The 24097-nt window shown below is 34.8% G+C and overlaps 1 protein-coding gene across 3 annotated transcripts in view; it reads left to right on the forward strand.

The window, feature by feature from the left end:
* Window positions 1–24097, forward strand: part of SMCHD1 (structural maintenance of chromosomes flexible hinge domain containing 1) — a 135499-nt gene that overhangs the window by 61249 nt on the left and 50153 nt on the right. For all 3 annotated transcript variants that reach the window (XR_008706685.1, XM_055559420.1, XM_055559419.1), the window contains exons 18-29: window positions 747–824; window positions 904–1023; window positions 5956–6100; window positions 8639–8735; window positions 10170–10242; window positions 11777–11916; window positions 13582–13716; window positions 15824–16051; window positions 18192–18340; window positions 19214–19302; window positions 19681–19799; window positions 21877–22044. Coding sequence is in view for 2 of the 3 variants with exons in the window: in XM_055559420.1 (XP_055415395.1) it covers window positions 747–824; window positions 904–1023; window positions 5956–6100; window positions 8639–8735; window positions 10170–10242; window positions 11777–11916; window positions 13582–13716; window positions 15824–16051; window positions 18192–18340; window positions 19214–19302; window positions 19681–19799; window positions 21877–22044 (1541 nt within the window). In the remaining variant the exon portion in view is untranslated. The remainder of the gene's footprint in view (window positions 1–746; window positions 825–903; window positions 1024–5955; window positions 6101–8638; window positions 8736–10169; window positions 10243–11776; window positions 11917–13581; window positions 13717–15823; window positions 16052–18191; window positions 18341–19213; window positions 19303–19680; window positions 19800–21876; window positions 22045–24097) is intronic.

The following is a 24097-nucleotide window of genomic DNA, read 5'->3' on the forward strand; positions in this document are numbered from 1 at the left end:
ATTATCTCAATTTATTATCCTTTTTGGTTTATTAATTAGTAAGAAATTTCCTGTATCAGTTATGGTCATTGATTTATTTTGAAACACAACTTTTATAGGAAAGGCAGTATAAAGGCTTAATTAAAATTACTGATAATAAGACTATTAGATTATTTTTGACTTCTTTGCAGTGTTATTTGTCTTTAAAGTTTTTATATATTCTAAAGTTGAATCACTTGAAATAATTTTTTTAATGTGGTCATATCACCTACCTACAATTTGCTTTTGCTTATAAATTGTTTTAATTCCATTTTGTTAATTATTAAAGTCATTTACATGATTCTAAAGACAAAAATAAATAGCAAAGAATATTTCAGAAAAGTGCTATCATCCTTCTCTTTCCTTTCTCCTTCATCAGGCCTCTTAATAGACACTAGGTCTTAGAGATTATGTAAACAAACAATTCTGTTTTATTCTTGGAGAAAACTTGCAAAGAAATAATTTTTAATATAAAAAAATTATCTCTATATTCTGTTGTTTATACCAGTTAAGTTTATTTACAGATACATTTTTAAGAATTAAAGGAATTTTATTGTCTGAATGAGTAGTTTCATTATGCTATTGACTTGCATAGGATAATTTTAGGTCTTTTGAAGTTTAAAAGCTATTTTTAAAAATGTACAACAGATATTTGATTCCACTGTGACATTTCATATTCATGTTCTAAATTTCATTTCTCAAAGTATAAATTTTTTTCTTTTATTAAGCTTCAAGTGGAAATAAAGAAATCATTTCACATATTAGTCAACATGGAGGAAAATGGCCTTACTGGTTTAAAAAAATGGGTGAGTCGTTATTCTGAATATTAAAAATTATATGAGTATTGTGTTTACTTGAATTTTAATTTCTTCTTAATTTGTTCAGAAAATATTCACAAGTTGGGGAATTATACATTGAAATTGCAAGTTGTCCTGAATGAAAGTAATGCAGACACTTATGCAGGAAGGCCACTACCATCTAAAGCAATTAAATTTTCTGTTAAAGGTGAGTAAAACACCAATATGTAACTCTGTATGCTAAAGGTGGCATTTTAAATCAAGAGGAAAATAGAAAATTTGATAAAAGATGTTTGACCAATTGTATAACCATTTTGGTTTTAGAAATGACTTTATAACTCTGCTTGATAATCATGCTCCTTATACATCATTGTTTTCTAGCTTCCTTTGTTACTGGTAGACTTTAAAGTTATTCTGATTCCTGACTTTTGTATGTTAAAAACCCACTCCCAACCCAACTATCCCCATTCTGTCTCTCCCACAATCCTCAGATGTTTGAGTAATTTAGAGTTTGGGTCCCCATCTCTGACATTTTAAGTTCTAGGGGTTCTTCTGAGTCTCTTTGATTTTGGGTCTTTTTTTCCTTTATAGCATCTAGTGTTCAGACGTTGGACCTCTCAGTTGGTATACTGTGTTTTCTACTTTCCATTGCTTGATTCTATTTTTCTACTTTATAAGAGACTTCCTTAGCATGATGTTTGATGTTTTCTATTGATTTTTTTTCTTTCTGCTATAATTTTTCACTTTCTAGAGTATTTTATTCTCCAATAAATATTTATTTATTGGAGAATAAAATATTTTATTCTAAAAAGGTTATTTCCTTTTCAAAGCATTTTCTTCTGACTTTGTGGATTAATATTTTTATTAATTCTCTGAGGCTATTAATAATGGTATTTTTTTTCCTTGATGTTTTTAAACTTGATTCATAGCCTGTTTCCTCGATGTTGTTTTTTTTTCCCATCTGCACTGGGTCTTTCCTATTAGATGATCTCTTACATTACTAGTGCACATGTTTAAGAATAGGACATTTGAGAGTGTTTATTTCATTTGGGGAGATTATGATAAGCGAATTTTAGTTTTTTTTCCTCTGGCTGTTCAGATTCTCCAGAGTGGAGTGTAAACACCTAGGGGCCAGAATTTGGGGAGCCAAGCTGGAAAAGATTGTTATATATTTCACATTCAGTATTAATCTTTCACTTGATTTACCTGCTTTCAGTAAATTGGCGCTTTCAGTAGTGCTGTGTCCAGTGTTCAGTAGTAGGTCACTCCTTGGACCTACTCTTACCTTTCCCAGAGGAGAAACCTTCCAAATGTTGCTGAAAATTAAGGAGGTAGTTGACTGGCTCTGTGTATCGAGGGGTGGGGATCTGAGGAACTGATTCTGACAGACTTGAGCTAGTCTTTCTCTTTTATTCCAGTTTCACTCCTACTTGATAGAGCCATGCTTGAGACTTTTGAATGTTATATACTGCGAATTAAATTGGCTCTCTGCTAGCTTTGTTGATGATTGAGGATTTGATTTTTTGAGTCTTTCTGTTAGGTCCATAGTGCTTCCCCAGTAGCTCAGATGGTAAAGCATCTGCCTGCAATGCAAGAGATCCAGGTTCAATCCCTTGGTTGCAAAAACCCCCTGGAGAAGGATATAGCAACCCACTCCAATATTCTTGCCTGGAGAATTATACTTGTTCATATGCTCACTAGCTTTCAAATTCTGTTACTGTTGTCTTTTTTCTTGTTCTTTCTTTTTGAAGGTTTCAGTTCAGTTCAGTCGCTCAGTCGTGTCCGACTCTTAGTGACCCTGTGAATCGCAGCACGCCAGGCCTCCCTGTCCATCACCAACTCCCGGAGTTCACCCAAACCCATGTCCATCAAGTCAGTGATGCCATCCAGCCATCTCATCCTCTGTCGTCCCCTTCTGCTCCTGCCCCCACTCCCTCCCAGCATCAGAGTCTTTTCCAATGAGTCAACTCTTTGCATGAGATGGCCAAAGTATTGGAGTTTCAGCTTTACCATCAGTCCTTCCAATGAACACCCAGGACTGATCTCCTTTAGAATGGACTGGTTGAATCTCCTTGCAGTCCAAGGGACTCTCAAGAGTCTTCTCCAACACCGCAGTTCAAAAGCATCAGTTCTTCGGTGCTCAGCTTTCTTCACAGTTCAGCTCTCACATCCATACATGACCACTGGAAAAACCATAGCCTTGACTAGATGGACCTTTGTTGGCAAAGTAATGTCTCTGCTTTTGAATATGCTATCTAGGTTGGTCATAACTTTCTTTCCAAGGAGTAAGCGTCTTTTAATTTCATGGCTGCAGTCACCATCTGCAGTGATTTTTGGAGCTCCCCAAAATAAAGTCTGACACTGTTTCCACTGTTTCCCCATCTGTTTCCCATGAAGTGATGGGACCATATGCCATGATCTTCGTTTTCTGAATGTTGAGCTTTAAGCCAACTTTTTCACTCTCCTCTTTCACTTTCATCAAGATGCTTTTTAGTTCCTCTTCACTTTCTGCCATAAGGGTGATGTCATCTCCATATCTGAGGTTATTGATATTTCTCCCGGCAATCTTGATTCCAGCTTGTGCTTCTTCCAGCCCAGTGTTTCTCATGATGTACTCTGCATAGAAGTTAAATAAGCAGGGTGACAACATACAGCCTTGACGTACTCCTTTTCCTGTTTGGAACCAGTCTGTTCCATGTCCAGTTCTAACTGTTGCTTCCTGACCTGCATATATGTTTCTCAAGAGGCAGGTCAGATGGTCTGGTATTCCCATCTCTTTCAGAATTTTTCACAGTTTCTTGTGATCCACAGTCAAAGGCTTTGGCATAGTCAGTAAAGCAGAAATAGATGTTTTTCTGGAACTCTCGCTTTTTCCATGATCCAGCGGATGTTGGCAATTTGATCTCTGGTTCCTCTGCCTTTTCTAAAACCAGCTTGAACATCTGGAAATTCACAGTTCACATATTGCTGAAGCCTGGCTTGGAGAATTTTGAGCATTACTTTACTAGCGTGTGAGATGAGTGCAGTTGTGCAGTAGTTTGAGCATTCTTTGGTATTGCCTTTCTTTGGGATTGGAATGAAAACTGACCTTTTCCAGTCCTGTGGCCACTGCTGAGTTTTCCAAATTTGCTGGCATATTGAGTGCAGCACTTTCACAGCATCATCTTCCAGAATTTGAAATAGCTCCACTGGAATTCCATCACCTCCACTAGCTTTGTTCGTAGTGATGCTTTCTAAGGCCCACTTGACTTCACATTCCAGTATGTCTGGCTCTAGGTCAGTGATCACACCATCGTGATTATCTTGGTCGTGAAGATCTTTTTTGTACAGTTCTTCTGTGTATTCTTGCCACCTCTTCTTAATATCTTCTGTTTCTGTTAGGTCCATACCATTTCTGTCCTTTATCGAGCCCATCTTTGCATGAAATGTTCCCTTGGTAGCTCTGATTTTCTTGAAGAGATCCCTAGTCTTTCCCATTCTGTTGTTTTCTTATCTTTCTTTGCATTGATCGCTGAGGAAGGCTTTCTTATCTCTCCTTGCTATTCTTTGAAACTCTGCATTCAGATGTTTATATCTTTCCTTTTCTCCTTTGCTTTTTGCTTCTCTTCTTTTCACAGCTATTTGTAAGGCCTCCCCAGACAGCCATTTTGCTTTTTTGCATGTCTTTTCCCTAAAATGGTCTTGATCCCTGTCTCCTGTACAGTGTCACAAACCTCCATCCATAGTTCATCAGGCACTCTATCTATCAGATCTAGTCCCTTAAATGTATTTCTCACTTCTACTGTATAATCATAAGGAATTTGATTTAGGTCATACCTGAATGGTCTAGTGGTTTTCCCTACTTTCAAGTCTGAATTTGGCAATAAAGAAGAGTTCATGATCTGAGCCACAGTCAGCTCCCGGTCTTGTTTTGAAGATTTAGGCCTCTTTAGAAAAAAGCTCTGTGGTGTCATATTATTATGGGGTTTTGGAGAGCTGATTTTTAAGTGCCTTGGATTATTTTGCCTTCTCTAATCATAAAGCCACTTTGAGGAGTGTTCCTTTTTTGTTCATACAGATCTACTATGTTCTTTAAATAACAACTGTGGAACTTTCCACAGTAGGGACTTGCTGTAGTTTAAGCAGTTTTCTTTGGTGAACATTTCATGTATTTCCAATTTTGCAACTGTTACACACCACGTTTTTATGTGAGGGGGTGGGGAAATTATGTTTTGTGTACATGTGCTAGAATTTCTCTAGAGTGGATCCCAAGAAGTAGAATTGCCAAACTGAAATTATCAATATGTGCTTTAACATTTTATATATATTTTTTGTCAGGTTGCCCTTCTAAAAGATTATGTACTCTTACCAACAGACTGAGGGTTCCTATTTCCCTATGCTCACTGCTGGCCAAGCTATATTACAGTATTTATTTAGCTTAGTCGGTAGTTAAGTTATTTAATTATTAGGTTGTGTATCTCTTTAGCCTTTATTGGACATTGTCATTCTGTGAAAGTCTATGCCCATTTTAATAGTGTAAAACTAGTTCTTAAGTGTGAGTTTAATCTGAATCACCTGCAGGTTTTATTAAACTTTAGACCAGTGGGCCTCACTCCTAGAGTATCTGACACAGGATAAGGTGAATCTTGGAATTTGCATTTCTAATAATTTCACAGGGAATGACTTGAAACTATTAGAATATAGACTGCATTTTAACAATAGCTGTTTATAGGAAGTTTTAATGTATTTAGGATTTAAATCCTTTATGGCATACATTGCAAATACTTTCTCATATGGAGCTTCTCTATTGACTTTGTATCTACTAAAATATTTTAATCTTTGTCACATATATCCTTGAATAGCTATTGAATATTGTGTTTTGCCTTACTTTTTCCTTTGATAAAATTGTAAACATTTCTTTATTATATTCGAATAATTTCATAGTTTAAAAACACATTTATCTCTGTTTCTAGGCTTATTTATATATGTAAGATAACAATCTGTAATTTTCACAGGTATATTGTAGATAGAATTTATGTAAATTTTGCTCAGATTTAAAATGTCATCTTTATCGTAGCTTAATCTTCCGTATGTAAATAGATGTTTTTACCTACAATGAATCTCTGACTGATGAATTTTCTTTTCATGTTTTTTTTTCAAGAGGGTAAACCAGAGAAATTTTCGTTCGGTCTTTTGGATCCTCCTTTTCGTGTTGGAGTCCCATTCAATATCCCTGTGGAGTTTCAGGATGAATTTGGTCATACTAGTCAACTATCTACTGATATTCAGCCAGTTTTTGAAGCAAGGTAATCTGAATGTTCATATTTGCTGAGTATTCACTGCTTTTAGCTTAAATTATTTGTGTTGAGTTAACTTCAGATTTATTTAAAATGTTTGATATTTTATGATATCTGGGGGATTTAGTTAGTCCCAAGCTGTACTCTGCAGCTGTAGTGTCATATATGAATTATCTCAGTAAAGTTTGTTTGGACTGAATTTTTGCTGTTACAGTTACTTGGTTGAGACTGATAGGTCTGTCTTACTCCTTTTTTTTTTTGCAGGTACGATATGACGTCTCCTGGCAGTTCTATGCACTATACAATGTTTTTATTTTGTTGTTTGCTTAGAAATTATGGGCATTTAAACTTAGCGGTTACCTACTGGTAGGCTTTTAACCTGCTAGTAGAATTTTTTTAGTTTGTTTTTAAAACTATAATAAAAATTATGCTTTCCATGGAGATTTGGTCCTTCCTTGGAATTTGCCTTAGTAACCCTATAGAATGAAATGATTGGCTAATATTAAGAAATAGCAATGAAAAGTCCAGTTATATAATTGAGGATGTTCATCGTTTTCCATTACCTGTTTCTAAGGTGCCTAGGGAGAAATTCTTTTTCTCACATTTCTGCCAAATTTGTCTTTGGGGCCCACTTTTTAATGTATGCTTTCTTTTGCGATTGATGTGTACTTTTCCCCCCTTTCGGTGTAATTGTTTGCTGTTTTAGTCGTTTGAGTATGTATTGTATGCCAGGCATTTGCTAGCTGGAGACATAAAAGTGAATAAGAATATAGGATTTGCCTCTAGAAGCTCACAGACTAGTGAGATATAGCTTAGTGTCCAGATTTGTACCATGGTTTAAGTTCCCAAAAAACAAATTAGTTATAAAAAATATTGCAAATGAATTTTTCTAAATATTCTCTTAAGTTGCTAAATATGGTTCTTGTGCAAAAAGTGATTCTTTTGCAAAAAGTGATCTTTACATATTGCATTCATTTGAATATTAAACCATAATGGAAGAGTTGAATGCTTAAACATCAATGTTTAAAAATAGCCTGCCAGTCTCCTCCATTCATGGGATTTTCCAGGCAAGAGTACTGGAGTGGGTTGCCATTTCCTTCTCCAAGGGATCTTCCCCACCCAGGGATTGAACCCTGGTCTCCCACATTGCAGGCAGACTCTTTACCGTCTGAGCCACAAGGGAAGCCTGTTTAAAAATAAAGAACACTAAAAAGGTAATCCATCTAGTCACAAATGGGAAATATTTGTGTGTTAGTTGACCCCTGTTTTTAATTATATCTTCCATCTTATCCTTCATAAGATATTCTTACAGAGTCTCTATCACACATACATATTGGTAATTAAGATTGGGGACTTAAAAAGTCTTGGTGGCCTGGCTGTGTGTATTTATCTTCATTTAAGTAAGATCTTTATCGAGTAGGTTTTTTTTTTTCCCCCAGTGTTAACTAAATTAAAATAAAAATAATTCACACATACAGCCTAAAGAATCAAATAGGGTTGATAAGGCTTATTAAAAAAAAAAAAAGAGAGTAGTTCTTCTGCCCTCTCCACCTCACCAACAATCCACTTCTCAAAACCACTTTCAGCTTTCTACTTGAATTTTTTGGTACCTGCTGCCATATATGTTAGTAACTTTTATGTTACTACTTCCTCATTCTTCAGTTTTAAGCTTTATCTCTTGACTTATGGCTAAGGAAGATGAAGACACACTCTCTTGTTGCCATTTATATTACCCATTTATATTACAAATAAGCCTCCTTCCTGTTCCTACATTTTTTAGTAAAGTTATACTCTGGCTTGATCAGTATTTAGTGCTTGCTCTATTAAAATTATGTAAGTGCTAATTACTTTATTGCACAGCTATTATACTTTTTTTTATTTTGCCAAGTAGCTCTCTGCCAGTTATCTGGTCTCTTTTCAAGATGCTTTGTACATAGATAACTTGTTAGTTTCATATTCTTTAGACATGTCCCTTGGAACTTTGTGATGGTGGTCTGTATGGATCAGCTCTTAAGCTTGTTACGTTTGTCCTTCTGTGGTCTTCTTTCCTATTCATCCTGGGAATTTCCTCTGTCCTTTGTGTTGGGAAAATATATAAGAATAAAACCTACTGTAAGCCTAGAAAACTTCTTCACAAAGGTAGAAGAGAAAGGGAACAATTTTATAATTGAATAAACAGTAAACCAGAGTGTGATCCTCATCACAATCTGATAAAGAGTTTGTAAAAACTGAAGGAAATCTAAACTCTGTTACATGGTAAAGTGAATATAACCTATCACATTCGTGTTTTCAAGAAAAATGGCCAAGTGTCTTGATGACTGGGTGTAGAGTTTGCAATTTGGGGTCAGTTAATTGGAGTTAGGGCTGTGTACTTTCACTGTTGAGGACCGATGTTCAGTCCCTGGTCAGGGAACTAAGATCCTGCAAGTCATGTGGTGCAGGCCCACCCCCACCCCCACCCCCACCCCCCCAAAAAAGAAAAAAGAACATTTGCAGCTTATTTGTAGATAATGGAGGAAATGTTAAAAAATAATTTATTTTTTCCAGTGGTTTAGCTTTACATTATGAAGAAATAACCAAAGGACCAAATTGTGTCATTCGAGGTGTTACAGCTAAGGGCCCTGTAAACTCTTGTCAAGGCAAGGTAAGCATTGTACGTACATGTTATAATGCATGTTTATTTCTTACATGGTAAAAATAAAATTGGACATTTAAAACTGAATAACCTAGTTTGGTGGCAAGATGACAGTAATGTCAGGTTCTTAGGAACTAATCAGCATCATGTCACCTGACATACCATTACCACTTTCATCTCTGAGGAAGACCAGCATATTTGCTAATGTTCTTTTTTAAATGGTTATGAGCTAAATATGGCAACCCACTCCAGTGTTCTTGCCTGGAAAATCCCAGGGACGGGGGAGCCTGGTGGGCTGCCGTCTATGGGGTTGCACAGAGTCGGACATGATTGAAGTGACTTAGCAGCAGCAGAGCTAAATATTTTCAGCTGTCTTTATTTTCATTCCAGTTTATTCATAGTCAAAGCCATTTTCAACAGTTATCTAGTACTCTGTGGCTTCTTTTCTTGCTCTTTTTCTATTTTTCAATATTTTTCTTAGAATAGGAACAAAAATATAAGAAACTTTACCTTACTTTGTAAACATATTGAGTTTGGTATTTGGATAAAGGAAGAGGGAGGAATAAAGTTAGGGATAGTAAAGGCAAACTGCAATAAGATAATTTTTCAGTTAAGTGTATAAAGTAGCTAACAGATTACTATGACTAATGTGAACACTGTAGCTAATAACTTAAGTGATATGTTACTTTTTCTCCATTGTATCATTACCTTCGATATATATTTAAAAAATTTCCCCTGCCAAAAGTGTTTAAAATAGTGCATGTGAGTTTACTGCATTACAGCAAAGAGCAAGTTCTGTCCATCCTCCTGAATTAAGCTGTTTCTGGAAGAAGAACTTGAAATTCATGGAAATTTTGACTTTAGTAAATGTACTTAAAAAGATTTCCAGGTTTTAAAAACCTTTTTATTTTGAAATAATTATTTTTACATAAGAGTTGCAGAGATGGTATAGAGAGTTTACATGTATTTCACCCAGCTTCCTCTGTTAAACATCTTATATAAACGTTGCATATTTATCCAGTATTATCATTGATATAATACTTTACAAAACTCTGGACTTTAACATTTCGCCAGTTTCTCCACTATATTTTTCTATTCCGGAATCTAGAACATGACATTATATTTAGATATGTGTAGATTTGGGGTTTTTTCCATTTTACTACTTTCCAGATTTTTTATAATGCCCATACTAATTCTAGTAATTATTCAGAGGGTATGCCTTTTGAATTTGAAGATAGTATTGTCTGTAAAGAAGCAATATGAGCCAATTTTTTCACCTGCATTTCTTTCATACATACATATGATAATTTTAGTCAATATAAATTTGCTGAGTGACTTTCTATAATGGTATGAAAATGAAAAGCAAAAAGTAAATCAGAATTGAGGTGGTAAATTACTTGAGTATTTAGGATTTTAATTTAATTAAAATAATTTTTTTAACAGAATTTTAATCTGAAGGTTATTCTGCCGGGTTTAAAAGAAGACTCACAGATTTTAAAAATTAGATTACTTCCAGGTAATATTACTTTAAGAAATATTCCTAATACTTACCTTTTAAATGATATTCTTAAGATAAAGTATAATGACAGTTATAAAGGTGAAGTGTTTTTTGGTTTGGTTATGGCATAAGTCTTGAAAATACATTTGAATGTCATGCGTAACACTAACAAATAATCAATTAAAAGACAGGGTAACGTTTAGGAAGACTTAAGTTCTAAAAATAATCTGAAAGAATAATGTGAATATTGAAAAACACATTGTGAAACTATTCTTAAGGATGTACAACTAGGATTATATTAGAACTGGATTTGTCCTTTACTTTTTCTGATATAGCTAAATATTTCATGTTTTAAGAAGAAAAGTTTTTTATGCATTTATGTTGTTGAGTAATAATTTATCAACCTAAAAAGTGATTTTAATGAAATTTTTAATGAAAAAGAAACATATTAACTATTTCCTTTCACAGATTCATGTAGTTTGAGCTTTCTCTCAAGCATGAATTGATAAAGAAGTAAAGATTGGCCCATTGGTAGAAGTACAAAAAAAAATTGTTTCATATTAATACTTAATGATGCTTTTATTTTGAAAGGTTAGCTAAAATGTATGGATTCTTCAAGTCTCAGGGGAAGTTCTTATTAACCAGATAGTGCTGACAATTTTTTTTAGAAGTTGAGAGTGATGGTTGTGAGGTGGAAGGTGGGACTGTGTAGTCAGAGTAGTCACTGACTCAAGTCTGCCCCTTGTAGCCCTGTGACCTGGACAGGATACTTACTCTGTCCCCATCCCAACTTCCTCAGGCATAAAATGGGAATGATACTAATAGTACCTTCTTGGTCAAGGTCATTGTAAGGATTCTGAGAAAAGAGTTGGCATGTGGTTAAAACACAAATATTAACTGATATAACATGTTCTTTGTAAACTTGTGTTCCCAGTATTTAGTATAAATTGTATTTAAAATATCAGTGTTTATAGGGCACACTAGGTCATGCTGCTACTGAAGTGTAAAACCTCTTTTATTAGTTTAGAGGACAATTATGGTGCAGCTTGCTTAGGATATCAAAGGGTTGTGGGCAGTCTAACAAGTAAATTATCTGGTTATGTCATTACATGAACTGATCCTTTGAGCAAAATTACATAATAGAGGTATGTAGTATGCCTGAGAAATCAGTCATTGTGTAAAAGATAGAAAATTTAAAAAGTAGTTTAATAAACTTTTACTATTTTTCTTGAATACTGTTTTCCAGGATCTTTTTTAGTATTTTACACATTTGAGTGATTTCTAGCATGAGTTACCGCATGTCTTAGCTTGTCCATAAAACCAAGGCTAGATCTTAAACATTTTAATACAATTGGAAATCTGTGCATTTGGGAGTTGTGTGTAGAATCTATTCATTTGGGGGTAGAAATGTTTAAACATGGATATTTCTTCTTTCTCAGCATTATTTAAAAGATACTAAAACTTAAAATGTTAAAAGCTGTTTCTTTTGCTATTTTAACATTTCAGTTTTGGAAACCTGAATCTCATTTTCATTATATAAATTTTCTGGTAGGTCCTCCTCGTCGATTGAAAGTGAAACCTGATTCTGAAATTTTAGTTATAGAAAATGGAACAGCTTTCCCATTTCAGGTAGAAGTTTTGGATGAATCAGACAATATAACAGCACAGCCAAAGTTGATTGTTCATTGTAAGGTAAGCTGTTGTAAGATAAGAATTGTGTAGGTTTTGAGTGCCATTGTAGTAAATGGAAATCACTCTGTCTTTTGGCTCTTTTATAGTAAGCCTGATATAATATCTAGACTGTGTAATGATTATGTCATGCAGAAATTTGTGGGCTATCTCATTGCCAATAATTTTCAACATCTCTAATCCGATAATGACACCAACTATGCCAAGTATTGAACTACAGATTCCTCCCCGCTCCTTCCTTTATCCATCCTCCTCATTTCAGATGAAGTATTCAGTTATGAGTAGAATGATACAATTATCCTTGAGGATTAAGGATGGATGGGTAAATGAATATGAGTAAAAGAGCTCAAGAAGGAAAGGAAAACCCAAATAGGTAGAGTAAAAGAAAGAATGATGGTTAAGGAAGTTGATTTTTCTTCCAAAATCAGCATATTTTACCTAGAATTATAGAAACTTACTTTTTTAAAAAAATTTTATTTTATTTTTTAACTTTACAATATTTATTGGTTTTGTCATATATCAACATGAATCCGCCACAGGTATACACGTGTTCCCCATCCTGAACCCTCCCTCCCCGTACCATCCCTCTGGGTCGTCCCAGTGCACCAGCCCCAAGCATCCAGTATCGTGCATCGAACCTGGACTGGCGACTTGTCTCATATATGATATTATACATGTTTCAATGCTATTCTCCCAAATCATCCCACCCTCTCCCTCTCCCACCGAGTCCAAAAGACTGTTCTATACATCAGTGTCTCTTTTGCTGTCTCGTACACAGGGTTATCATTACCATCTTTCTAAATTCCATATATGTGCATTAGTATACTGTATTGGTGTTTTTCTTTCTGGCTTACTTCACTCTGTATAATAGGCTCCAGTTTCATCCACCTCATTAGAACTGATTCAAATGTATTCTTTTTAATGGCTGAGTAATACTCCATTGTGTATATGTACCATAGCTTTCTTATCCATTCATCTGCTGATGGACATCTAGGTTGCTTCCATGTCCTGACTATTACAAACAGTGCTGCGATGAACATTGGGGTACACGTGTCTCTTTCCCTTCTGGTTTCCTCAGTGTGTATGCCCAGCAGTGGGATTTCTGGGTCATAAGGCAGTTCTATTTCCAGTTTTTTAAGGAATCTCCACACTGTTCTCCATAGTGGCTGTACTAGTTTGCATTCCCACCAACAGTGTAAGAGGGTTCCCTTTTCTCCACACCCTCTCCAGCATTTATTGCTTGTAGATTTTTGGATCGCAGCCATTCTGACTGGCGTGAAATGGTACCTCATAGTGGTTTTGATTTGCATTTCTCTGATAATGAGTGATGTTGAGCATCTTTTCATGTGTTTGTTAGCTATCTGTATGTCTTCTTTGGAGAAATGTCTATTTAGTTCTTTGACCCATTTTTTGATTGGGTCATTTATTTTTCTGGAGTTGAGCTGTAGGAGTTGCTTGTATATTTTTGAGATTAGTTGTTTGTCAGTTGCTTCATTTAGAAACTTAACTCTTTTCATTCAGAAATTATCTAGTATATTAGTGAATTATACTTAGTTTTCTAATTTATAGTCAGAAATAGTAGCTATACTATATTATTTGAAAATTTAAGTTATTGAGTAACAGTTGCATTTGATTGGGATCTTAAATTATTTTGTATGCTTCCAATAGTTTTCAGGTGCTCCAAACCTTCCAATCTATGTTGTGGATTGCAGTAGTTCTGGAACCAGCATTTTATCAGGACCAGCAATTCAAGTTCAGAATATTAAAAAAGACCAGACACTTAAAGCAAAAATTGAAATACCTGTAAGTTGTTATTGTTTTTCATTGGTATTATATTGAATTTTTATTCAAATACTCTTTAATAGCTTTATAATATTTCATGTAAAGTTGTTTGACTTTTTAAGATGAAATATTTGTGATTCTTTTAGCCAGAGGGAAGAAAAGGCAAAAATGAAATGGTATAGTAAATAACACTTTGTATCAGATATTAGAAATTTCTTACTCAAACCTTTTATAATATCTATAGCTATTATTGATTATATGTTCCTAAAATTATTTTTTTCCTATTATTAGAGTGTAACAACTATCCGTTTTATTTATTCATTTGTTTCTTATAGTTTACACCTATTTCTTAGAAAGTTTAATAAATGTCCCTGTTGGACCACCACTGAAGGATATATGAACATTTAATATGTATGTATAATTTAAAATAAATACATGGTTTTTCTTAGTTTTATCCTGTAAAGAGAGTGCTGTGTTGATGTGCCAGGAGGACCCTTGTTCCTGGGCGTTCATCATGGCTGAAGGTGAGGTCAGCCTAGAGGAGGGCAGGCAGGTGATAGAAGCATCTGCTTTCCGAAAATTGCTAAATGAGACAGTAGATACTTATGCAAGTGAAATACCTGTATGTGATTTCTGCATGATTGATGTGGTGGTAGATGGCGAATTACCCAATCAGTTGATTAACCAATGTTTTTCCAACTAAGTATACATCAGCTAACATATACTGAGCCTCAAAAAGGTAAAAACTTTTTATTTTTTAAAATTAGAATGAGATGATTTGACTTTATTCTAATTCTTTTCTTTTGAAACTAGTTATGTTTGATAATCTTAAAACATTTGTTATGCATTTCCTTTTTTTCAGTAATGTGAGCAATGTGTTTTTGAGTATATTGTCTTGCAAAAGATCAAGACAATTCTGGAAGAAAAGATTTGTTGTTAAGGAGAAAGCTGGGCTTGAAAGCAAGGGAACATTTACATACAATTATATAAATACTGCAGAGCAGCAGCAGGCTGAAAATCAAGAGTCCAAGACAGTTAAAACAAAGACCACAGTATACCTGTAATATGCAGTTTAAAAATGTTATCACAAAGCAGTGACTCTTAATTTTGAGTCAGGCAAATAAGATGTGCTTATGATAGCAGCAGGTGGGTTATTTGCCTGATACTCTGTGAGGTAGTAATTTTGACTGTGTCATTATTTGTGTGAATGGGCTTTGATAGAATGACCTCAAGTAGATGAGGAAGGAGACATTAGCGAAGCAGGATTGTAAAGGTATTTTAGGTTTAGACTTGAATTTTTTGTATTCTATGGAATGCACTATACCTAGATTCTGAAATGATTGTGTAGTGTTTTAATTTCGTGTGCCTAAAATCAGTTTATGTAGCATACCAGCTCATCTCTGCTGATTCTTGAAACACTGCTGTTCTTATGACAAATTACAAACTGCTCAGCTTTGGGGCACCTAGAGTCCTTATCTAGCTACAAGCAACTCTGTCCACTTATCCCAATAAAAAATGAATTGAAAAAGCTCTAGAAGCTCCTTAAGTAACATATTTTATGGCAGTTATTTGTCTCTGATTTTGTAGAACATTCTTAATTTATTACACCTTTGTTCTTATTAATAAATGCTGACACCAAATCTGTGTCACATGTTAAACTTTCAGAAGTTTGCAACACTTTTAAGCAGATATACCAAGAGGAATGTTCTTTTAAGTCCAAATATGCTAGTTTTAGGAGAAGGAAATGGCAACCCACTCCAGTGTTCTTGCTTGGAGAATCCCAAGGACGGGGAGCCTGGTGGGCTGCCGTCTGTGGGGTCACACAGAGTCGGACACAACTGAAGCGACTTAGCAGCAGTAGCAGCAGCATGCTAGTTTTAGGTTTTAACAATGTGACCACTTTCATTATTTATAACTTGATGGTATAAAATAGGGCTTGCTGATATTATAGTACAGTGTCCTCTTAATGAGAGAACCTGTAATTTTTAACAATATATAAGATGATCTCCCATAATATTGAAAATAAATTCCTAAGCAATACAAAAGAGTCACCATAAAAGCCAAAAATGATGTTTTCAGTAGAGATGTTTTCATTCAGTATGTTATTTGTGTTTTTCTCTCTTCCCAGAGTTGTAAAGATGTAGCACCAGTGGAGAAGACTATTAAGTTGCTCCCCAGTAGTCACGTTGCCAGATTACAGATATTCAGTGTGGAAGGACAGAAGGCCATCCAGATCAAACATCAGGATGAGGTTAACTGGATAGCAGGAGATGTTATGCGTAATCTTATTTTTCAAATGTATGATGAAGGAGAAAGAGAAATCCATATAACATCAGCTTTGACAGAGAAAATTAAAGTAGGTATCTCAAATAGATTATTTGCAAGAATTTTGTACATTTTTTGCTTGGAAGACTGAACAAGTTATATAGGCTGTCCTCTAAGAAGACGCTCATCCCAGCAAAACAACATTGTTATTTAAAACCCCAGGCTAAATAAAATTTTGTGTTTTTTTAAACATGCACTAGATTGGAATGTTGAATGTGTCAAATCTGTGCTTAGAGAAATTATTTTGACACCTAAACAAAAATCCAGTCCTGATGAACTGTATTTCTGTTCACAATTAAAGATCTCCAATTGAACAGAGCAGTATTTTTGTAGCTCTTCTGAAGGCACTAAAGAAAAGGTCTGTTAAAAGCAAACGCTAGAACAGTATTGTGAACCCCAAACCAGACCCCTGATTTGGCCATTTGAAATTGGTATAAGCAGTCTCTAAAATTGTTACCCATACACAATGGTTTTGTCAGTTCTCACTAGATTCAGATGGTCCTCAGACCTGCCATCTAAATGTAGCGTTTGTACCTTGAAAGGGTGAATCTATATGCTGAAACTTGAACAGCTCACCTAACAGAACCCAATTAAAATGGTGGTGTGTTTTTTTTTCCGCCATGCTGCATAGCTTGTGGGATCTTAGTTCCTCAACCAGGGATTGAACCCAGGCTCTTGACAGTGAAAGTGCAGAGTCTTGACCACTGTACCACCAGAGAATTCTCCTCTTTTTGCAGTATTAAATTCTGTAGCCATTCTGAGTCTCCAAGATATAGGATCTGATATCTTCTAAGAATTGTTTACCAGGGTTCAGCTGACATGATTTTTAAAATCATATTAGGAATAGCCCTTGTGCCAGCCGGTTTATTTTTTCCCTCCATAGTAAGAGAAGGGAGGATTGTGAGAGAAATAGTCCTTATCCTGCTTGGAAGGGAGGCAAGCCATTTTTATCTCTCAGCAGATCTGAAGGCAAGTGGTTTAAAAGTGGTACTAGCAACCTGGCTTCTGAACTGATACCTTGCTTTCTCATAATAATGTTTCCACAGTTTAGTTTCTTATTAGGATTAAGAATAAACATTGACTTGAGAGCCTCTTTCTGCATATAACCTTCTTTTTGCCATTCTCTAAGCTCATGGCCTGCTTTTGACACATTTTCCTCAATTTTAGTCATGATATATTTCTTGGGTTCCAGATATTTTAAAACATGTACCTTTATTGGCTATAAAGGATATTTATAATGTACACACTTAAAGTGACTGTGTAGTCTTTAGAGAATTATCTATTACCGAGGAAAGTCAACCCAAACTGATACAGAAATCCTCTGAGCAGACATAGGAATTCTCTGAGCAGAGAGCACAGCTAGGGTGAGGGAAGACAGCTATTTTGTGCAACTCCTGCTTGCTGCTTCCACTATTTAAAAAAAGAAAAAAGATATAAAGAATAAACAATGGTTTACAAAGATAACAAGGTACCTAAGAAAGTTAGAACGGTGTAAACTAGGATCACAGTATTAGAATATCAGTGATTTAAGAATCACAGTTATAAAGGCTAAAAGCATAAAGTTGAGCTAAAAGTCTTAAATAGAAAGGATTGGAAGTTTAAAAGTAAAATAGAGTGGGGTAGTCAACTTAAAAAATGGATCAAATAAAATACGGAGTTTAAGAGATATAAAGTTAAAATTAGAGCTAAAAACATTTGAGAGTGGATTAAGATCAAGATGTGGCCAGGATGGTAATTATATAGTGAATTTAACTTTTCTCACCTTGCTGAATAGGGTCCACTTATATCTCATTTAAAACCTGTAATAGTAAGATTCTTTTTGAAAAAACAAAAACAATTGACTATAACTTCTCAGAATTGATCACATAATTTGATTCCCATGGTTTTTTTAAACTATAATGACCAGAGTAATAATCTTGTGGCAAAGTGCTAAAGGAATGACTTAGGAATATTTATTTCATTGCATTGAAAGATGTGGCAGTATTAACAGGGAAGACAATGAAGAAGATAACTTTTTTCTCTTGGTAATATATGAACCACCATCATTTATAGTCATAAAGGGCCTGCCTTTTTCCTTAGAGTTGGGGAGCATGGGTTGGTAAGATAACTGGCAGTAGGAAGACATTGAAGTAAGCTTTATATGATTCTTAAGTATATAATTTCCCTTCTAGGTTAATTGGACTCCTGAGATTAACAAAGAGCACTTGCTGCAGGGTCTGCTTCCTGATGTGCAAGTGCCGACATCTGTGAAAGACATGCGCTATTGCCAGGTTTCATTCCAAGACGACCATGTGTCTTTGGAAAGTGCATTTACAGTAAGGTGTGTGGGCATATTACATTTTGAGATATTCAGCATATGGTGACAAAAATGCTTTTCACCAAAGCATACATATCAAAGTCATTTTTTAATGTAGAAATTTCCACAACTTCTTGGAAACAGGTTGTCTTTGGAATAAAGCTTCACTGATGATAGTGATTCATTCTTAATATCACTCTCAGCCTCCACTTAACTTGCCCCTTTAGTATCTGCCAGAACTAGAACTTTTGTTAAAGGAATATCCTCCTAGGACAAACAACAGTGAAAACTCCTAGAAAATGACAAAAACGTGAGAAATACAAAAGATGCAGTGGGATCAGTCAATGTGTTGCTCAGAAGGAATTCTTTCATTAGTTGCGATTTTCAAAGCTGAGTCTACCTGATAGAAAAGGGGAAATTTTAAGTAAATATATAGAAGACCTGTCCTTCACCCTGGCCTATCAGTTCCTTGGCTGCCTCTTTTTTATTAACCTTTTCTACTTTAATTCTGTACACATTTCCATACTATTCCAACACTTAGAATAGCTCTATGTCTGAGATAAAATGATCAGATGTACCACTCTTCAGTCAGAGACAGATCTCTTGATGAGTCATTCTTACCAACCCATCTGCTTTTTTTTTTTTTTCAGTGCTCTCATGTCATAATTTCCTTCTAATCCAGGATAGATAACTGTGATCTAACATGCATTTATTTTTTTGGTCAGTATTCTCTACTGTCTTTGCAAGCTGTCTTTTCTGTATTTCCCTTTGGGTTAATAGTGATACTGTTTTTAAGTTTAAGAAAATGAGCATTACATATGTTACTCCTTAGCATGTTGAAACTTTTTTCTACAATAATAGTGTAATTAAGGCCTTTAATTTGTTAATCAATTTCAGACCACTTCCAGATGAACCTAAACATCTAAAATGTGAATTAAAAGGAGGAAAAACGGTACAGATGGGTCAAGAGCTTCAAGGAGAAATAGGTTAGTATGACCTACTTTCTTTCTTTAAAACACTTCTACAATACGTCCTTATGTTCATGTTTTGGCATACATAATCTGAAAGGAAAACTTTGGATTTATATATGGTTAATGGTTTAAAATCCACTGTTGGAAAGGTTGAAGCATTTTCCCTATCTTTGCCTATGCTGACCTAACTGTGAAAACAGTTAGTTGAAAAGAATGTTGACTTTTGTTAGCATAAAATAAATATGTGAGTGTGATTCATATCCTATATTTTTCTGAATCCAGATTATTGCATGACACTAAATTGTTTCCTTCAAATATTCATGGTAAAACATGTGACATCAACATCATGTTAAATTAAGATACTGTAAAATTAAACTTCCTCCCCCTTTTTAGTTATAACTGTTACAGATCAGTATGGGAATCAGATTCAAGCATTTTCACCAAGTTCTCTGTCTGCATTGGGAATTGCTGGGATTGGACTTGATAGCTCACATTTGAAAACTACTTTTCAGGTATGACTGTTTCCCGTTAATAGTTGACTATTCCATTCAAATTATATATAACAGAAAGTTTGGGAAAAACAGAAATGAGAGAGATTTGATTGCAGTATTTACAATGAAAAATTGTAAAAGTAATTTTTATTATGTAAAGAAAATTGAAGTAATTTTTATTATGAAAATTTAAACATACACAAAAATTTTGAACATACACAAAAATAGCCTAAGTAGTATAAGTAATTCCCATGGTCCTACCAGTCAGCTTCAGCATTCATCACTTCCCCCTTACCTGTCACTTTGAAGCAAATTCTATACATCATACCATTTCATCCCTAAGTATTTTGACATGTGTACAAAGATCATTTTTCATGTAGCTATTTGAGTAAAATTTCTTGGTGCTCAGTCCCTGCATTAAATAGAATACCTGGGAGAATACTAGTTTTAAAAGTGTGCAAGTGTGCAGTTAATTGAGATTAGCTTGAAAAATAAGAATCCTGGTGAAATTATTTCTGCAAGCAAGGAAACACAAGTATTCTTGGAGAGATTAAAGATGGTTTTCAAGAAAAGATGTTGGAGTTGAGCCTTCAAGGAACCTGCCAGCCTAGAGCAGGTCAGAAAGAAGGAATTCTAAGGCTCGAGTAAAGTTGAATGCATTTAGGGCATTTAGTGGTTTTTAAACCTCTTCTTCCTTTTGGAGCCTCCATTATCCCTTTTACCCAACAGAAAAATCATGAGAGTCTCATTGTTGCCCTTCCTAACTGGAGTTTTTGTTTCCACTAACCTACTTGGCTGTTATTTTCTAGTTTTCAGAATGCCTTTTCTACAATATCTTAGCACTGCTGAGGAACTTCTAGTCGTGTTTTGTTTACTGTAAAAGATCAGGTTTGATCTATGACTTTCAGATGCTCTCTTGACTAGCTTCACCCTCTGTGTAGATGAAGTCAGATAATAACCACTGTTGTACACCCGAACAGTCTCTTCTTCCTGTCACTTTATGCATAGACACCCATCCTCTTTGAACTAATTGTTCCTAAATTATAACCTGTTTTCCTACATCTTGTTTTCCCTGTCTGTTAGATTCCCATCAGCATATAAACATGCCGTACTCTCTCTCCTCTCACCCCTCACAGCTTCCTTTGGCTCTAAAACATGTCCATCTAGTACTGCCCTCTTTTTCTCCTTTTTATATATAGAACAACTCCTTGGAAGAGTTCTGTATACTCTCTGTTTTCACATTTCAGTCTCATTCCCAGGCAGGCCTCTTGGGTTTTTCTGCCCTGTGCCACCTGACCAAATCTAGTGTTTTCAGTTCCCATCTTATGCCACCTGTCAGCATTTTATACTGTGAGGTTAGATTCTGTCTGTTTAAGGTGCCTAAGTACGCCATAGTATTCTGCTGCAGCACACCTGTCTCCTCCCATGGCTCATTCTCCAGTCAAGTTGACTTTCTTTCTACTGTCATTTTACAAGTGAAAGGTACTATCTTGACTCACTTTCATAGAAACAATGGAAGTCTACCCCTAGTCTCTGCATAAAAAAAAGAACCTTCCAGTTTTTTTTTTTTAACCAAAGTTGTTTTTAAATAACACTGTTTTTAAAGTCTTTTTAAAATAAAATATTAAAAAAAATAAAATAAAATATTGATTTTAATGTGCCATTGTTTCTTAAGATTATTTCCACATCTTCATAAAATGTACTGCTCTTCTGAAGCACATTCCCTTGGTAATATCAACATGTAGGTAAAAAATGTGGCAAACAGGGAAGGAACTTGTTGGGCAGGCACATATGTGGCTATTTGGGGAGCAGAAAGAAGACAGTGCAAGTGTAAAGAAGAGGGAAATTAGGAAAAGATAAGGAAAAAGGACATAGGTTGAACCTTTTCGATGTCTCCCTCACAAAAGAGAATTTCAGTTTCTTGTCTCAAGGAAATGAAATTCAGGGCACGCCAATATTGGCATATGTGTGTTGCTTGCTGTTGTTTTACCAGAAGCACATCTGTATGCACATAGGTAGTGACAGCATTTTCTTTCTTTTTTCTGAAAACTAAACATGATCTTCCTGGTGTTTTTTTCAACGTGCTTTTCCTCACTAGGAAAATACACAAAGTATAAGTGTGAGAGGCGTCAGATTTATTCCAGGTCCCCCTGGAAATAAGGATCTTTGCTTTACTTGGCGTGAATTTTCTGACTTTATTCGAGTGCAGCTAGTTTCTGGGCCACCAGCTAAACTTCTCCTTGTAGACTGGCCAGAGTTAAAGGAGGTAAGTATCTTCCTGCCTTGATTGAAAGAATTTAATATCAATATTTTGACCTACTAACTGCTTCAGAGTGTTAGTAGATCAAAAGTTATATTTTGTTGTCGGAGTACTAACGATAGTAACAATAACAAAAGGACAAAGTAATATGAATTTTAATACTTTATTATTTATCACTGTGCCCTCATTTGTTAAATAGAGATACTTCAAATTCTAAGAGTTTTATTACAGAAATTGAAAATATGCATTAAAATAAAAATAGATAATGAACCCCCAGTTTCAACAGTTACTGATTTTCACCAATTGTATTTCGTTGTCCTCTCTCACTGGCTTATTAAAAAAATGTTTTTGCTGGAATTTTTAAATGCATGCCAGATATCAAGTCATTCATTACACTCTTAAAAACATCAGTTTGCTTCCCTGTGCATATAGTTATGCATATCTTAAATACTAATTTGCAAATCTCTGTCAAATCTGTTACCTTTCAATTTTCATTAAATTTTTAGAATTCTGATTTTAAAATGTTCACATTCTGGTGTTCAGTTATGGTGTGGCACAGCCTTATCTGTTGGTACGAAAGATTATTTTTTCTAATGGAAAATCATCTCACGTGACCATGGTAGTAGATGAAATTATCCCACAAAGGAACTGATCATCTGAGAAAAGCTTGCATATCTCTGCTCTAGTCCTTTTTTGATTTGTAAATTTAAAAAATATGACAGTGCTTTAAAAACAATTTTTTCCTTAACACTTGTTGACTGAAGAGTTGTACTGCAAAGCCAGTGCACTTGTTTTTATATAAGCGTGTTTACTGCATAAATCAATGCCTTCTTAGAAACCTAATGATGTCAATAAAAAATTTGTTGACTGACAGTATCATGGAATAATTGAGTACCTTTGAGGTGGAAAAAATCTTTACATGTTCATATTTTTAAATGATTTTGTGGAGGAGAATAGAAAAATTAATGACAGCTTGTTAACTCAAAAATTTATTATAGGATTTATTTGCAGATACCACTGAAATCCAAAAGCTTTAAAAATAAAACGTAAAACCAATTCTCTGTTAAGAGATATGTTGTATATGGGTAAGGCTGAAAGTGTTATCATTGAATATGTGGTTTTCCTAGAATTTTCCAATTTAATTTTTGACCTACCTCCCTCGTCCACACACATGATCTTAAATAGAAAGGGGAACTAATTTAACACCTAAGCATGATAAATAGAAAAATTATATAAATATACATATATTTTCTCAGTTGATCTTCAACATTATGATGTATTGTCCTTCCTTATAAATGAGGAAACAAATTCCTTCCTTATAAATGAAGAAACAAATCCTGAAACGTTATATTGCATGACAGTATTAAAAAGTGGCAAATCATGAACACTTGGTTTTGGTTATTTCCTTTCTCCACTACTACCCAGAAGAATTTTCAGCTAACAGCTTGGGCTGTAAGTTGTTTACTGAAAGATATTCTTTACCAGGTAGTTGCTATTTGATAGATGGATAATTATGTAACTAGAAATAAAGACCCTGATGTGTTTACATTTGGAAACATTAGCACTTTTAGTGTATTCAGGCTTTTTATAAACTTTAGCACATAGAATATAGTCTACCCATGAAAATTTTTTGGTAGTCAAGCATAAACCAGCTTCAAGGGTATCTTTTTAAAAAAAGTTCCTAATACATTATTGATGTTTCTCCCACTTGTTAGCAACCTCCTAACATAATTGGAGGGATGGAGGAGGCAGAGGGAACATTACTAGTAGGAGAGGGGTGATAAATCACTTTCCTTTTTTGCTAGTTATATCTTTCCTATCTTCTTTTTTCTTTAACTTTTAACATCTGATACAGAGGATTGGACTTTTAACAGGTTTCTTGCTTGACAATAGGTTTTCTTTGATATACCTACGTCAGCATACAAATTCCCAGAGTTACACAGGCCTTACTTGAATTAAGGGAAAGGCAAGAATCATTTTAAGTCTACACTGTTTTGTTTAAGTTTATCCATGACTAGCCCTATTTGACTAGGAGCTGGAAAGCTGTGCATACTGCTTC

Source organism: Bubalus kerabau, chromosome 21, assembly GCF_029407905.1.
Source record: "Bubalus kerabau isolate K-KA32 ecotype Philippines breed swamp buffalo chromosome 21, PCC_UOA_SB_1v2, whole genome shotgun sequence".
Lineage (NCBI taxonomy): Eukaryota > Metazoa > Chordata > Mammalia > Artiodactyla > Bovidae > Bubalus > Bubalus kerabau.